General features: G+C 36.6%; 1 protein-coding gene across 5 annotated transcripts in view; it reads right to left on the reverse strand.

The window, feature by feature from the left end:
- LOC118744786 (putative polypeptide N-acetylgalactosaminyltransferase 9) overlaps positions 1 to 18,914 on the reverse strand; it is a 438,912-nt gene that overhangs the window by 127,471 nt on the left and 292,527 nt on the right. For all 5 annotated transcript variants that reach the window (XM_036478111.1, XM_036478107.1, XM_036478109.1 and 2 more), the window contains one exon: positions 4,712 to 6,868. In XM_036478111.1, coding sequence (XP_036334004.1) covers positions 4,712 to 5,297 — 586 coding nt within the window. In that variant the 5' untranslated portion in view covers positions 5,298 to 6,868. The remainder of the gene's footprint in view (positions 1 to 4,711; positions 6,869 to 18,914) is intronic.

Raw genomic sequence — 18,914 nt, forward strand, 5'->3', positions numbered from 1 at the left:
CCAACAACGTGTGGCATGCCACATGTAAAGGAAAATTTGATGACTTGTTACATTGGCTGAGCAAGCGCTGTGCACACTTGGCGCTTTGCCACACTGTTCATAAACACACACATTTCTATACGATTTCGCTTCTCATTTGTCTATTTACTTGCCGCATTCAAGCTGTCGTATCTATGCAGCTACTCAGTCATTCAAATAGCCATTCATCTCCGCTCACATCCTTACATATTGACATGCACCACATCCTCAGCACCACCACCACCACCGCCCAGCACACCACAACAACTGCATCGCGGCTTACATCCTCTTCGCGTTCGCTGCCAATTGACCGCGAATTCTTGTCTTTCATTCATCTGTCGGCTGGCATTTAAGATTTTATCGTTGTTGGTAAACGATTGAAGCGCGATTTAAATGCGCCTCCGGCTTAAATTGCCATGCCACGCACTTCGACTGCCACTGCCGCAGCCACAGCCCCAGCCGCAGTTGCTGCCACATGCCACATGGCTACCGCCAGCACTTGACAAGCAATGATGTGTGGCAGTGAAGCGCAAAATAATTGTTGCTGTCGTTAGTATAAATGTTGTTGCAATGCAGAAAAACAAACATACACGCAGACATACATACATACATACATACATATATACATACATACATACATGCTAACAGAGCAACCGCTCTACTTGCTTATTCGCAAATGAATTTTTATGTTTTTCGCTGTTTTTTTTTTGCTGTAATTGTGTTTTTCGCTGGATTTTTATTTATTTCAGTCGTAACTTTTAATTTGGCTGTTTGTTTTCATTGTTATTGTTGTTGTCAGTGCGCTTGCGTGCCCTGATTTACGAGCAGTCAGCCAGTTGAGGAGCAATTAACGAGACAAATGGTACCTTTTCAGCGGCTAAATGATTTTTGTTATCAATAAAAATGTTTGCCTAAACTTCCATTTTGTATTTTAAATGTGTACGAGTAAGTATTTAGTATGCGCCATCGATGAGTTTTAGAAATTCTGTTGATCCTTGTTTAGCCTCTGGAAGACCTGTTTGTCGTGTAGTTGGAAACAGAGTGCCTTGGCCGCAATAAAATTTAAATTTACAAGTATCTGTTCATAGCAGTTCTAAAGGTAAATAAAAATCAATTAACCGAGTTGCTTCTACACGAAACCCGACTTGCCTTCTAGTAACAAGAATTTAATAATGCGCAAACCTTTTCTGTAGCCAACGGGAGCAACGTAAACAATCAATTTCTTTACAGAACAACGAAGAGGAAGACGACGCTTAGCAAGCTCATCCTGCTTAACACATCTGTAGGTGGCTTTGACCTTTTGACAGCCAGTGTTACTTAACTTATTCAACAATGGGTAAAAAGGGACCCATAAAGGGAGAAGCTAAATTTTTAGCGAAATTTTACAAAAAAATTACACTCAAAAAAACCTAAAGCTCACTAACATTCAATTACTTAGGTGATACGGGGATTCCGAGTAAAGCCTTAAAGAATCGTAAAACATTTTAACTCTCTACCTGCCATGAAGAGAATGACAAAGGGGGAGACAGAGAGGAAAGCAACAGAGGCTTGACACCTTCTAAGTCTCTCTTCTCGCCACGAAGCTTCTCAAACGACAAATATCCATTCCCGAAAGCCAATCGGGAGTGTGGGAAAACTGGGACTCAAGGTGCTTATACCTAGGGTTGGCAAAAGCGGGGCACCAGAGCAGCAGATGTTGAGATGATTTCACCTCATAGTCCTCCATGTAGCTTGTACAATAGGGGTCACCGATGGTACTTAGCCTTACCGCATGCTTACTAGCGGAAGGTGTACATTGCTTAGTCTCAAGTCAAGTACCGGCCCCGGTCTACACTTGGCCAGAAGAATTTTGCCACCTTGCATTCTAAGGTATTCGCCTAGTGCCCGCTAAGGTGAGCAAACGCCCATCTATCCAGGAGTAGATCACAAGAGTTCAGGGGAGCACTCAGACTAACTCTGCCCGGGAGTAGTTCCCCAAGGGTTCCCTGTCTTGCCGATTATCCGATCGGCAGATCTTTCTCGAACAAACCATCAGAGTGCCAACAGCCTTGATGGCTGCTTGGTTGTCGCAATACATATTCACCTCCATGAAAGGCGTTACACTAGTGAGCAACCAAACCAATATTGCGGCTACCTGTGCCTGGAAAACGGTAGCCTAAATTTCCTGTTGATCGAGAGCCCTTCGCAGAACACATCTCTACCTACCTTCCCATTGAGCTTCGATCTATCCGTTTAAAGTACCCCGATTCCAGAAATTGCACACATCCCAGGCCTCCCTCGCTGGGCCTGTGTGGAAAGACTCCTTCGAACCCAAACTCGGCGTGTAGTGATCTGTTCGAGTTGGTAGAAATCGAAACTTTTAAAAATAGTGGCATGCCCAAAGCTCGAGGCGCACTAAAAGCCTGCTTAGCTCTATGCGGAGCAAGCAGCGCCTGGTATGTCTGTGGGCACAACGCTTAGCATAGCATTGATCGTCAGAGTAGGAGTAGTTCGAAGTGCGCTACTGATTCCAATTAAAGCTGCTCTTTCTACTCCGTCCAGCTGTTTGACGATGAAGGCCTCGTTTAGTGCGTTCCACCAGACGAGTAAAGCCTTAGTAGAAGACCGCGCAATGAGGGAAGATGGCAAGTCGGTCCCTTATACTTCCTAGTACAAATTACAAGCCCAGTTTTAAACCAAGTTCAGGTAACCCTGCATGAGCTAAACGTGTGGTTTCAGAAACTTTCCCCTTAGCAGTGCTACATAGTCAGCATAGGCGGATCCTTTTTGGATCCGGGCTGCTTGGGAAGTGAACATCAAGGAGGAACTCCTTACTGCTCCGCGTCCAGTTTCGATTCTTGTCCCTGATTTACCCCAGGAGAAGAGGATTCCCATAGGGAACTCGCCTAAATCTCGAACATCCTGGCTAACCTGCACGCCACCATGAATCTCATTTCGCTTTCCTAATCTTGGACTTATAGTCGGATGCTAGTTTACTCCTCGTGACCTTATTAAAAATGCCTCGGCTCGAGACTTTAAGGTCGGAAAGCTCCTTTGACCACCAGAGTGGTTTGTTCATTCCTTTATTGTGACGCAGGGCACAGGAGATTTCAATGGCCCTCTTACACGACGAGGTCAAAACACCAATTTATTCGTCAATTAAGCTTTCACACCAGATCCCGTCACTCGCGGATTCCACCGGAAGAATATACTGCAGGCTGCCGCAGTATAAGCCCTCGTTGGTTCTGCTAAGATTTCTGTAGGGATATTGTTTAGGAAGCGCTACGTATGAAGATAATTGGATGTACCGATTATTAGGAAAGGATTGGGTGGATAAAAGATTGGCGGATGCCACCTTAAAGTGCTGAAGACTGATCTGAAGAATATTCATGCTCCATAACCTTCTCGAGCAACCCTCCGCAGACAGCGTCGCAGGCAATAAACTAGTTTTACGTTGATATATTACACCGTGCGACACAGAAAAAATTTTATATATTCGCGAAGCCATGGGCCAAATATAGTAAAACTGCGTTTTTAGTTTTTCTCTCTGATGTCAGGATTTTTTTTTTGAAGGACTTTGAAATTAGGAAAATACAATTACATACTTTTAAAATTAAAAAAAAAAAAAACATCCGTACGATGTAGAGATACAGTATGACCATGAAATTAAAGAGAGAGTTCTGTAGAATTAAGGCAGGGTCAATTTTTTGGCGCATAAGGCCGATTAGGTACTGAACATGTTTTTTCACATTTGATCATTGAATGTCCTTAAAATTTTACAATAATTATTTTCGAAAAAAATTTGTTAAGGACCAATATGCACTACATCTTCGTATTTCGCCCTTATAACTTTATTCGCTTAATAAAGTAAATCTAATTAAAAGATATTTTAAATACCGTTATTGTGAACCAAAAAATTTTAATTTTTTTAATTCTGTTTTATTGGTGAAAATACTGGTTTTCTAAGTTGGAAGAGTTCTTTTAAATACATTTTGGAATTAATCATACCCTTGAAAAAAACAGAGTCCTTTTAAAAAAAATCCCGACGTCAGAGAGAAAAACTAAAAACACAGTTTTACTATATTTGGCCCACAGTTTCGTGAGTATATTGATTGCTTCAAGTGTTTCGCTTTTTTTTGTCGCACGGTGTTACACAAAGGGTTTCCTCCGAAAATGTTAACCCTTTTCTTCACTTTCTCAAAAACTTTTCAGTAGCGATATTTTCTCGCCTTAAGGCAGCGGAAAATATGCCAGTTCAACTAAAACACACCTACCCACTGAATGTAACAGTGTGCCTTATTGGAATAAATTAGACATTCGCACTGTCTGCTAATCCTTTTATGACAAATAACCACACTAACAAAGCACACTACTTAAAAGCAAATCAGGACAAGCCACAAAAACACAATTGTCCGGCATTAGCGCAATGGTTAATGGCGTACAAAATATACCGATATATACTTAGGTATGCGCAAGACTACTCAGGCACATAGCTAAATACATATACACGACATTAATTTGATGAGCCAGTTACTTGTGCAACGCAAATACACACAACAAAGCCATCAAATTAATTCGCAAAAATGTTGCAAGCACAGCAAAGGTTAACTTTAGGGCGAGAAAACGTATATAAATATTTGAGCTACTCATTCGAGCTTAATACATATACGTACTTAAGTACTTCTAAGTTAGAGCGGACACTAAGCAAACTTACCATCTTCCTCAGGACCCTTTTTACTGCCACTCCTGCTGGGTTTATTGCCCGCAATCAATTTGCCACGATAGACGTTCTCATTTGGATGCGCCACCACCACATTATTCTGCACTGATTCATCGCCTACATTGAGGTCAGCCTCAACAATGCCCGCATCCGCGTCAGCATTATTGTTGCCATCACCGGCCGCGCCAACATCTTCATTCGCATTCAGCTGATTATTCTCAAGTGGCGGCACATCGCCAACACCGCGACGTTGTTCGCGCCTACCACCACCGCTCAGTGCGTCAACACCATCGTCGGCAATCGCACCGCCACGATCCACACCAAAACCGCCACCAGCCTCATAAATGCCCTGCTGCTCATGGTCGGCAGGCAAATTGTTTGGCGCACCGCCGCCTACACCGCCACCACCACCTGCGACGCTTTTCAGCGCCAACGACATGCCGCTCCATTTGTTGTTGCTGTTGTTCTCACTGCCCGCATCATCGCTGTAGATGAAAAAGGCGACTGTGAACCAAATGGCTGTAAGTATGGCAACGATTTTTACAATGGACGCAGAGCGGCGACGCCAAATGAACGCCATCTTTTCGAGGTTGTGTGGGTGCTGATATTTAGTTGGCGTAAGCAGTCGGTGTGCGTGTGTGTGCTCTCGCGCGATTGACTAGAAGTTGATGGGGAAGCCTTATTTCGTTTTGAAAAGCTCGCACGTTTGCTATATAACTCGCGCGCTGCTATTACTCTTCCACTTTCTTCTACTCACTTTCGCCGCTCGGCTTCAATTGTGTCCCTATGCTGCGCTGACAGCTGTATAAATGCATATATGTCCTCGCGCCTAAATTTATGCCTCAATTAGGCCTAATTTATGCGTTGTCGATTCCGTTGATTGCCGTGCTGTTGCTGCTTGCCGTTTACCTTGCTAGTTGCTGTGTGTGTGAGGCGCATTTATTTATTTGTGCAATTAGTTGGCATACTTTTGGGCGCCGTGTATTGTTGCTTTGTTTGTAAATTCTTTATTACATTGATATTTTTTTGCTTTTATTTTAGCTTTTGTGCATAATTTAGCCTCGTTCTTTGCAGTGCTTGGAAATTATTTTTGTATTTAAATGCTCTTCACAGCTTCTTAGCGGTTTTGTGGCTAGTAGCGCCTACAGATATGCAGTGAAAATAATATATAAAGCAAAAAATTGCTTCTGATATGTTTTCTTCTGCGAAAATTATTGCTAAAAACTTCAATGCTATTTTATTCTAATTCAATTGCCGCTAAAGCAGCGCCTTTCGCTCTCCAGCTTTTCTGGCAGTAATTTTTTTCTTTTAAAAGTTCTGTTAGCTCGTATTTTCTGTTAACGGATTGCTTCCATCATCTATGTCTTCAAGTTTGCTTTTCCGCTGGCTGCCTGTTTCACTTATGCTTTTCCGCAAGTCACTAAAGCTTTAGTGCCGCGCTTGAAATTTCACTTACGTTTTCACTTTTCTGCATCAATGCCATTCGCATTTGCTATGTCCTGCTGTCATTCAACTTTTTTTCTGGCATCTGCCTTATTTATTTTGCTTTCAATGTAATATTTTGCTTTCCCACACGCTTGTTTATCTTTCTAATTTCAATTCCTCGTCGTTGTTGTTTGCCTTTTGCTGCGGCTGCTGGTCGTAGAAAACGTAAAAATCGTAAAATTCGCAAAAATCACAAGCCCCAAACGACCTTCTTCTTTTCCTCTCCCTGCTTTGCCTCTCACCCGTTTGCAAGTTGTCTATATTTATTGCCTTTTCGCCGCCATTCACTAGTTGCCGCCGCGCACGCTTTTCGTTTTTTTATTATTTATCTTTCTCTGCACAATTTTTTGTTTTGTTTATTTTTTCTTTTATTTTTCGTTATTTTTATTGCGTTGACCTTAACCGCGTTGCCGTTCTCGGTTCATTGCTTGCGTCGCTTGTACGTTCCCGTTCGTTCCTCTCGGTTTCGCTTTACCACATTCTCGTCGATTCCACTTCAGCGCGTTTCCGGTCTCTCTCACTCTCCCGCCAAAAGCGTACACACCGCTGTCTTTTGTTTAATTTTATGTCCTTTCGCTTCTGTTTGTTTTTTTGTTTGCATGAATTTTTTATGCTTTAATGCCTCGCTTCGTTGCGTTCAGTTTTGTGCTGTGTGTCGTATTTTATCTGGAAAGTAAAATGAAAAAATGCGTTTGTTAATGAATGAGTGGTGTGAAGTAATCGATTGGGGTTTGAATTCAATTCTATTTATGTATTTGTACAACACATTGCCCATGGAATCCCAGACCCCTCATAAACTGTATGATTTTTATGCATTTTCTGTGTTTTTTTTTTGATTTTAGTTTTCATTAATATTTGTAATAATTTGATTCTGTCCTCCTTCAACCTTTTTAATCAATTTCCATTTCTCAGCTCCACTTATTTCGATACTTGGTTATATTTGATTGTATATGCTGCCATTATGTCATTTTTTATCTAAGGCATGACCGCTATTTATTATTGTTTTTGTATAAAACATATTTGTACATATGCCCTCAGCCCTTCACAAAAATAATAATCGAATCTTATCGATTTCTTCCCATTTATCTTACGCTCTTATTAGAATAAAATGTTTGTCTTTAATCAACTGAATTTCTGTTACTTATTTTGAACAGAATGCTACCTCGAGATGCTGTACGCTGTACATATGTACCTCTCATTGAAAATCTCTTTCTTTCATCTAATGGAATGGAATGGAATTTTGGTGGAAACCAAGAAAAAAACTTTTTCCAAGCACTCAGGCTGGATTGCCTATTGTACTTAAGGCCTACAAAGAGGATTGAGAGGAAAGGGGTAAATATGTAGATGGGATGGGATGATCTACATAATTATCTGTATACCAGGCATCTAACCAAGACCCTACCGAATAAAGTTACGCATCTATAGATGCATAAGTAGACATATTCGGCATCTTTGTAGTAGACCTAGATCTATCTTTGACATAGTATGTATTTCCGAATCCTCAAAGAAACCCGCAGCGCCACTGACGACTTAGAAACAGCTCCAATGTGAATGACCTTTCCCCTTTCTCGACTGACTTTTTAATCACAGCAATCAAGGAGCCATTCGAATACGTTCCCACGACAGACGGGTCTACGTAATCGGAACGACCCAGATTTATATCTGTCACTCCAGAAACACTCCCCAAAACAGCTAAAAGATCTATGCGTAAATCAGAGCAGACTCTTGGGTGTTAAAGAGGTCAGTTCTTCGTCTATCATCACTCCACTTACAAAAGCCTTATACATAATATTTGCAAGGCGGCGCATAAGCGCACATTGTTCGACTGGTTGTCTCATATTCTTCAAGGCAGGAGGAGGAAAAGAAAACAATACGCCATCTCTTATTTTTCAAGGTAGGAAGAGGAAACGAAGTCAATGCCACAAGTTGTCTGCAGTCTCATCTGCTCAACGAAAGCGAATATGTACATACCTAGCATTTATAACCATCTGAGATTGAGGGTAACATGAGCTTTTTGCACCTGTAGTTATTACACAGCGAAATATTTTACAGTTTTTGACGTTAATTGATTGCGAATCAAGATCTGAGCATTCTCTAGCCAAATTGTCAGGTATCTCATTTCCAGCTACTTCCGCTTGACTTGGCATCCAGAGTAAAAGAGCTTTTTCTTTTTCCCAACATAGTCTGGCAGTGTCGAACAACTATGGGAGAAGTTAGAGGGCTGATCAGTGCCACTACAGATACGTAAACTTTTACTTCTCCATCTATTTATGACTTAGTAGCCCTTAGGGGTTTCAAATGCCTCGAATTGGTATACAAAAGCGTATTTGCCAAGAGAGAACTTCAGCTTGTCCTTGTTGACACAAGAAAGATCTGGGTAATATCCACACTATTTGGCACAAAAGAGTAAGAAACTTGTATCGTTGCTCACGAAAAGAAACAGGGATCTTCGGAGTGACCACCAGGAGAACCCAGGTCAACTCACATTTGTGAGCTGAACTCACTTGCTCCCTGAGCTAAAAATAAGACAAATTCAACCCTGACGAGATAATAACGCTGAAAAACTAGCTAGCTAGTTAGCAGAGGCTCGGCGCATGAAGTTGATGCTCGAGACTGACAGCGGCACTGTTGTAACCGCTCCAAAAATATTCGTCTTCAAAAGGATTGACAACCCTGACAAGTGAGTTGACATATCCTGCACTGAAGAGTAGATATGTAACTTGTCATATGAAATATAAGAACAACACAGATGATCGTTTGCTTGTCGGTATGTTTTTTTTTTTTTATTAGATATCTAATGCGTCACTTATGAACGCATTTTTTCCTTAGCCAAGCGGAGGATCAAATGTTGGCCAAAAAATTGAATTTTTTTGATAAATACACTACTAAACCCCAAGCCTTGGGTCTTTTGACTTTATTTAAGCTATTAATCAACTAATCATACACAAAATCTACACCGATATTCAAACAAAAAAGTAGAACAACTAACAAAACGCCCCTAACCCATAGTCCCCAAACTGCCAGTTCTCTTAGTATTTAGCAATTGATTATTCCTGCAACTTTTTTCCATTAACGCTTTCTCTCTCATTTTCCGCCCTTCACATTTTCATTGATTCGTTCATTAGTCATTTGACATTTTCGATTGACGTATATAAATTACAATGTGACAGCTGAACGAACAGCCAAAGTGCAAAATGGAGCGAAACGGGGTATTACGCTCCGTGTAACATAGCATTAAAGCTACTTAGTTGTACTTATTTGTTTATTTGTTGTTGTTGTTGTTTGGCATATTTGACTGCTTGGATTTGTTTGTGCTAAGTAGCACTTAGCTGAGAATAGTGTTACTGAAATGATTAGGGTGCTGAGCGGGGACAGGCGGGCAAGTGGGCCATCTAGAATGTGGAGTGGGGAAGCGTATTGGCAAAGTGAAGCTAGGTGTTGCGATAATTAACTGACATGAGAATGTTTTCAATTAACATATTAGCAACTAAATAAATCAACAACGGGCGAATGCTAGTTGAAAAAAGTTGATAGTTGAGGTTGGCGAATTGAAGGTTAGAAAGTTTCAGCTGCACAAAGTGGGTAAAATTGTTTTGGGTATAATGGTAGAAATCGTCAATGGAAAAAACCATTTAGCCGAAAATACAAAACATTTATCGATAACCATTGCAAAAATTTTAACGGCCACAAAATCACCAACTCGTCCGAAAATGATAAATTTTTAATAAAGAAATTTGCATCGATAACTGCGTCGAAATTGATATACTTAAATAAAAATAACGGTAAAAATACCCAAAATTGGATATCGATAAAAAATATCCATAACCGTTTTGATATCAGAAACCGAAAATAACGGTTAAACATAAAGGGGTTTGTTTTTGTTATTTTATGGCCATATAACAATTATATTCAACAATTTTTATTGAGCTTTAAATAGCTATCGCTTTTTTCAAATGATTGTTGCTTTTTCACAATAAGGCACTCCGCACATTACGCGCCTAATCATAGTAGAGTAATTGTTTCGTCATGCCGAAACGAATGCATGACGACTCCACTTCTGCACACTTGCGCGCCCTGCATAAGCCATGCTGGCACACACATTACACATTTTCTGGCCGTTCTTTCTTAGTTACACTCTTTCGCGGAATTTTTTTGCAATAAAATATTGCATGAAGGCTTGCTTATGGTTTAATACAATTGGCACGATTTCTAGCACAAAATCATTTATTTTCAATTATTTCTTATTGAAATGACAAATAATTTTTACTTCCAACACAAAAAAGTAAACAAATGACGATTTCAAAACCGCAAGCGCCATACAATGTTGGGCGTTTCGATTCATGAAGCTTTTATGATTAGGCGAAAATGTGATTATGAATCGTAATGAGCTTCATTGAAATACATGTGTTCGGCATAAAAGCTTCGTACTTTAGTATGCTGGAACGATTACACTACTATGACTAGGCGCTTAATGTGCGGAGTGCCTAAGTTTTTCATTAAAAACGGCCTCAAGTTCAATAAAAATTGTGGAGCATAAAGATTTTTATTTTTCGATCATATCATAATCGGATTTTCGATCAAAAATTTTCGTTAAATTTGGATTTTTATTTATTCTAATATTTTTAACCGTAATAATAGAGACTTCGTTTTAATATCCGATTTAAACCGTTTATCATCTAAAAACCAAGATCTGAAAAAAACGCTTATAAGATGATCGAAAAAATAAAAATCCAAAAATAACGATTATTCTTGATCGAAAAATAAAAATCATAAAATAACGATTAAATTTGAACGAAAAATAGAAATCAAATTTTAAACGGTTAAATTATGATTTTTGTTATAAAGAGCATAACTGTTACGATCTCCGTTTGATATAAATTATAATATAATATCTTGAAATTTAAACATGAAAATTTTATGAAATTTTCGAAGGATTTATCGATAATTTCATGAAAAATTAAATTCACACTTTTTCGATCAAAGATTGTCGTTAAATTTGGATTTTTATTTATTCTATTATTTTTAACCGTTATAATAGAGACTGCGCTTTTATAACCGATTTAAATCGTTTATTATGTAAAAACCTAGATCTGAAAATAACGCTTATAAGAATCGAAAAAATAAAAATCCAAAAATAACGATTATTCTTGATCGAAAAATCATAAAATAACGATTAAACTTGAACAAAAAATTTAAATTGAATTTTAACACTTAAATTATAAAGAGCATAACTGTTACGGTCTCCGATTGATATAAATTAAAATATTGGCAAAATCTTGAAATTTAACATAAAAATTTAATGAAATTTTCGAAGGATCTATTGATGTTTTCATGAAAAATTATATTGACAGATATCTTGTACATATGTATGAGTTCGTATATTTAAACATATATGATACATTGACAGAGATATCGATCATTACAACGATATCGAATAATAAAAATTAATAAAAAATAAAAATGACAATTTTTTCGAAAGTATAAAAAAGAAAACTAGTTAGTTCAAGCAGAATTTTTAACAATAACATAAATGTGGAATAAAATTCTTACAACCATCGGAAAATAAATCGAAAATTTCGATAAACCTTCTTCAGCAGTATCGATAAGTTTATGGGAAAATTTGTTTCAATAATAACGATATTATTATTATAAGACTATCTGTATTGATGGTTTGAACGAAAAAAATGCAATAAATAATCGGGTACGTGTTGATATCGAAGTATTTCAGTAACAAAGCATGGAAAGAAAGGTTCTTTAAAATATCGACAAAAACTATAACAGCAGTATTGATAAATCCATCAATAAAAAATGAATAAATATACCACCTGCATCTTGAAGAACATCGGAAACCAAATCGATGAGGACATCGCTGAATATTTTAAAACTCATAACATATCGAGAATGAAATTGATTAATAGAACAAAAAATACATAAAACTAAGGACAGAATACCGATGCCGAGTTTGACTAAAACTAAAAATGTAGTAATAATGATATATATACGAAAAAATTTATCGAAACCATAGAAGAAATATACGATACAAATATCGATGAATCTATCGAAAATGAAACCTACTTAAAAGACGTTACCTGCATTAAAAATTAAGTCAAAACTAATTTATATTATCTCTAATATATCAACAATTATTATCGTGCAAGTGGTCGATAAGTGCACCGATAACCGATAACAATATCGCCAACCATAAAATTAAGCATATTTTTTAACGCTTTTAACTCAATCCAAAAACAAGCTCTTTCGCAAAACTGCCAGAAAGAACTTAAATAAAATTAAATTAAACCTACTAAATGCTAAGTTGTGATAAGAGACCAAATGATTATTCGCAAATTCAGCACCTGCGGATAAAGTATAAAGTTATTTTATAGTATTTTCACTTCCTTTGTTTATTCTGCAATTTCCATTACTTTAAGCTGATTATTAATCAACGCATTTGTACGATTCCGCAATGGAAGCAGAAAGCGAGAATAATGAAAGTGAAAACCAAAACATTTAAATGCTGATTATGCGATTATATACTCGTATAAACTAGAAGATAAATGTAAGCTAAGGATAGCTGTAATTAAAATGTAAAATAAGACAACCGAATGCGAAAACCTAGAAACCGCTGATAATCGCAAATAATCATTGCTGTTGATTCACTAGCAAAAGCAGGTGAAAGTGCAATGGCGGAATAAATAATAATTAAATATACAAGCAACCAAAGTGCGATAGCCGTGGCAAAAACAATGAAATAAAGTAAAAATTGCAGGTTAGATAAATATGCGTTGGCTGCAATTAAAATTAATGATGTTGTGGCAAAATGGATATAGCAAAAGAAGTAGAATTTAATGACTAGAAAAAAAATCGAGAGTGATATTATAATTTAAAAAAAATTTAGATAAATAAATAATGTACACTAACGCGATAGAATGTAAGCAATTTCATTGAAAGGATAACGAAGTGCTTTAGCAAATGAAAAAAAATCAAAGAGAAAAATTAATGATGCGCACTCGGAGTGAAAAAACGATGGAAATGCAGAGGAAGATGGATTGGAAACCGAAAAAAATAACACAAAAACAAAAACAGAAAAAGCAACATACAAGAAGCGGAATAGGTCAAAGCGGATCCCATTCCATTAAAATAGCAGATATGAAAAATGTTGAAAGGATGAGTGAGGAAAGTTCAGAAAATGAAAATTGATGCAAAGAAAAGGCGTTTCTAAAAACAATTGCATCAAAAGTTGTATAGCTACGAAGATTTTTTGTGGAAGCCTACTATTTACATTAAGTGTGTTCTGTGCGTAAAAATATGCAACATTGGATGACTAAGGGCTCAATTCACAGCGTTGAGTTAACCACTGACAAGAGTTCACAGTGATGGAAATGTAGGTGCAATTGTATTTTTTGTAGGCCTTTTGTAGTTTGAAAGTATATTCGGTACACATACACCCCTTTCCACCAGTACAAGCCGTCTTTCTTTGTTGCTAGGAGGAATTCGACTTTTCCTTCCTACCTTTTGTTTCCATCTTAAGTAATGGCAGGTTAGTGCAGCACTTAGACGGGGATTTAAAAATAAGTGTTATAAATATTCAAAATAGTTTTGCGTGGTTTCAGATATAGCTTTTGCCTTAATACCTGAGAATATATTATAATATATATGAGAACTGTAAACTTTGAGATGGCATAAAATCAAAAAAATAACCCATTCAAAAATTTGGTAAAATACATCTCCTCTTATTTTTCATTAGGGACGTTCCGTTGGTGTCAATTGGCATTGCTTGATTTTCCCGAGCGCGAGTTGGATAACCCTGTATACGTATCACTAAGTCATGTATAATGTAATTCTTTCAACGTCAAACTTTCTCTGCAACAACTTTTGTTTCCGAACTTTCGAAAACTAATCCAAATGACTACACTAAAACCTCCGTCGTGGTTCGCATATCGTCCAATTAATCTTTTCGAAAATATTGAAAATTTAAATCTTTCTTTTGGGCCTACCTTTCCGAAAGTTTGAAAGAGGGGAGATTTTGGAGATGAGTTTCGGAATTTTGAAATTCCCAAATTACAGGAAAACTGGATGAAGTTAAACCGAGCTAATACGAATATCGAAGGATGGTTTTTAATATAGAAGATAGGAACAAAAAATACTTTGTTGATCGCTTGACATCCCAATGTATTCAAGGAGCTAGGGTTTCCTTAGCCTCTAACACTCAAACAGCGACAATAAAGATTACTAAACCACGATAAGTCTTACTTCATGGAATACCATCGGACAGAAAAGGCTAAGAACCGGTTTGAAAATTGCCGCTTAGTCAGCATAAGAAGCTCCGACGGCTGACGTAGAAGCGCTTCTATGCCATTTCATCAGTCATGCGCTTTTTTTTTGTAATGTCGCACCGACTTTCAAAGTGTTCAAAAGCAATGAAGAGTTAAGTCAGAGTTTACCTGACGAAGTTCCAGACCACCATAAGCGAATTTAGGGTCTTAATTGCTGCTTGATCCAACGCGCTATAATCCTTAAATTGAGGCTGGCGGAGAGTTATTTACGCCACTCATCTTTTTCATTTCTACCTTTCTACCTTGTTCGACCTATACCCGAAGACATTCACCAAACCTTAGTTTCCTTTGAGGAATTTCAGTTTAGAAGCAATAACTAGAAAACAACGAAGTGTGCATAGATTATTAAGTGTCCGTAAGCAGAGTTGAAGGAGGGCCTAGTTTACATGCTTCAGCGCAGACTGTAACGCCTGTAAAGAAATTTGTATGATTAAAACATTAAGCAATACAATACTACCATATCCAATCTTCTCTTGCTAGTTCCATAAGAGAAGTAGTACAACATAGCGGGCTAGGTGTTGGTTAAATAAAATTCCATATGCAAGAGGCTGTTCTGAATAGAATTTGGTGATTAAGACAGCCACGATCAAAACATATCCCACGGGAGAAGCTCTTTAAAGCTTTCGATAGATTTTTATAAAAAGCAATGAAGTATGAAAATTGGCAAAAAAATCGAATATTTGTCAATGTAATTTTTTGCAGTGTAAGTAAGAGTTACAGTTTTGAGTGCTTAGTATTTTTTGTTATCAGCTTTCATATGGCGTTTGTATGCGTCTATTTACATATGCTGCAGCTCACAATGTTTGCCTATCTACAACAAATGGGCATTCGAAATTTATGAAAAAAGGAAACCGCTTGTTGACGGCCGACGACGGGAAGCATGTAAGCAAAGTTATACTTGTATAAATGACTGAAAACTAATCAAAACAAATGTTATGAAGAATTGCAAGCTGTTGATTAGAACTTACAATGATGAAATTTTTTTATAAAGAAACGTATATACGCACATTTGGATGATGCACTCTTCACACAAAAAAAATCGCTAGTATTTTTACATGGAACTTATAAAATTTATTATATTTAAAGGCTTCCGCCGAAATTTTATGGAGAAATAATAAGATTTAAGTGTGCTGCGCGCCCATTTGAAAATACCTAAAAATAGAGCTTTATATAAACCAAATTAATTTTTTTAAACTACTTTTTTCAAAACAATCACCTCAAATGACACAACAGTTTAAGCTTACAGAGTCTACATCAATATTTTTAAAAATTTCATCAACAAAATCAAAATATTGAGATTTTGGGATGTATTTTCAAATGCGCTCAGCTCACTTAAAATGTTTCCGAAATATTAAGACGGAACTCCTAAAGTATAATAAATTTTACAATGCCGGTGGAAAATCCGAAATTTTTTTTTTGGTGAGGCGCTCTAATGTGCACACATGCCTTTTTAGATAAATATACTTAATAGTATAGGCCGCATGCGCGCTGTTCTGCTGTACGCAACATTATTTTCATTAGTGTTCTTGATGTTGTTGTTGTTGTTGCTATGCAATATGTTTTGTTTATGTTTTTCTGTTTTTTTTTTGTTTTGTTTTTTTTTGCTTTGCTCAGTTTGTGTGGTCAACAAACTCAATTGCAGTCAAGTGCAATGGCTAATATCTAATAGCTAATGCTTATGGTTAGTTAGCGAACAAACTCAAATTAACCGAAGCGTAACCGAGAACAAAACACACAAAAACAAAAAGAATTAACTAATGAACAACAATACCCACAAACAACTCTACAAAAAACTGGAAAATCTATGTTTGTCTGCGCTGGCTTTTAGAAAGATGTTACAAAAGGTGTTGTGCAAAGTGTATGGAAAGGAATTTGTTTGTTTGCTGCCTTCCCAGAGGTGTTGCAGGCGCGAGCGTTGGCAAGCAGCAAGATCACTAAAGCGGCTGTCAGTGAAACCACAAAGGCGGAATGAATGTCGAGACTGAATTGATCAACCGATTGCCGGACATAATTGAGCGAAGGCTATAGTGGTAGTTGAGTGGCTGGCCGATTGGCTTTGAATGTACATACAAAAATAAGTACATATGAACAGCAATGCTTTTTATTTATCTGCCGCGCAGCGTACTGCAACACAAGCATCTAAGCGGAAAATCAGTGATAGCGTGTTATTACTTAATATTATACTGCTAGTATGGTTGGGTGGATTAATGAATCGATAGTTGCCCAAGGATGGAGTGTAATAGACTCATGTCGCGTTACGAGAATGTACGATTATTTTGTATGTATGTTGTATGTATTATCTCATGTTGTGTTATGTTATTTTAAGTTTTGTCATTTAATGTTAATGTTATCTTATGTTGTGTTGGCTTATACTTTGTTATATTATTTACTATGTTATGTTGTTATTTTTATTTTGCTACAAATAATTTTTTATAAAATTTTTTTTACGTAAATTATGTTTTTTCGTAAATTATACTTTTCGTAAATTATGCTTTTTCGTATTATTATTTTGCTAAAAATTGTTTTTTCTTGAGTTATGTTTATTCTATGTTTTTTCGTAAATTATGTTTTTTTGTAAAGATAATTTTTACTCAAAAGGAAATTTCTTATTCCATTTTTTATTTAAAACTACCAAAACGTTTTTTTTTCGATAAATTATGTCTATTCGTAAAAATATTTTTTTTAAAAGGAAATTTCTTTAAACATTTTTTATTTAAAACTTCCAAAAAAAAAATCATTTTGATAAATTTAACTTATGTCGAGAACCATTTTATGTTGTGTTGTTATTTTGTGTAATGTTATGTTATGTTTTATTGTTTATGTTATCTTATGTTGGGTTATGTGATATTATGTTGTTGTCATTATTTTTTTTTATGTTTTGTTATCTATATGTATTATGTGATATTATGTTGTCTTACGTTATTTTACCTTATTTTTTATTTTCTTTTGTGTTATGTTATGTTGTGTCAAGTTATTTTATATTATGGTATGCTATCTTATGTTATGTTATGCATTGCTATGTTATGAAATGCTATGTTATGTTATGTTATGCATGTACAGAACTCTTGAACACACGCTAAAAAACCGCGGTAAATAAAAATAAGTTTTAATGTACATTTTCGACTTATTCTTTTTCTAAAGGGGTTCAAACGGGTACGTGCTCTTTAAAATTCAGCGAAAATTATGATAATGAAATTGCATATAATAAAACTGCTAATATTGAGCAGTCAACCAACGCAGGCAGCTACATATATACATAGGTACACTTACACTCACTACTCCAGTAAGAATAGTCTGAGCGCGGAGTCAACCAACTTGCCAACAAAGTAACAGAATCAACCAACCAGAGAGTTAAACATAAAAAAAGGCAACAAGAACGCGTGCAATCAGCTATTCATAAACGCAACGATGCGTGACGGAAGAGATGATGAATCTGAACTTGAGCGCAGAAGCTACATACTTTGCTAAAGTATAACTAAAGCTATAAGTTAGATAGCATAAATAAAATATTGTATGTCATACATATATATTTACTGATAAACCGTTTCTAGCAGATTCGTTATTGATATTGGTAATTTGCCTTGGAACTGCAATGAAGTGTCTAATGAAATCAGCTTTTATTAGGAACAAAGAAAACAACTAGGAGCTTGTCAGAAATAAAAAATCTGAAATAATGGAGCGCAGCTATGTACATATGTATGTGTGCAGCTCTATTCTGCCGCATTTGAAAAACATTTCATAAAGATACGAGAATGTATAACTGGCTCTCTACATGTCAATATGTACCACAGCTGCTTGCTTATTGATTTCATCAGTTCTCTGCCAAATTTCGGTAGTAATGTTATTGGCACACTTGCCAAACAACAATTCGTAGATACTCGCAATAACTAGTAACATCATAGTTGTGGCAAAATTGTGCGCTTTAACGGCAGTACAGGAAATTGATATAAAGATAAGCACTAAGTGAAATGACGTTTCTGGACAACTGAATAAATTGTAGCTGTATAGATTGCTCTTGTCTGCGATGGTGCACAGAAGCCGATAAATAGACAAGCATACAAAGGCAGGTATGTATGTATTGTATATAGTAGGTACCTCGTGAGTTTTTGGTTTTCCGCTTTGTTAACTGATTTTCCACTGAATGGTTTACACATTTGGCTTGCAGACGATGAGATAATAAATTTACCGCAAGCATACATACATATTTACGTGCTATTACCCAGTTAGAAATTGTGTTCTAACTAGAAACTTTTTTTACGAGATTGTCTGAAAGGCATTACGTATACCTAGGGATGTTGCGATACAATTGATATAATCTCGGTATCGCCATTTTTGTTTCGATACTGAGTAAATCGGTATTCGATACTAGGGTGACGATA

The sequence above is a fragment of the Rhagoletis pomonella genome, unplaced genomic scaffold (assembly GCF_013731165.1).
Source record: "Rhagoletis pomonella isolate Grant_MI unplaced genomic scaffold, Rhpom_1.0 Rhpom_scaffold_00008, whole genome shotgun sequence".
Classification (NCBI taxonomy): Eukaryota; Metazoa; Arthropoda; class Insecta; order Diptera; family Tephritidae; genus Rhagoletis; species Rhagoletis pomonella.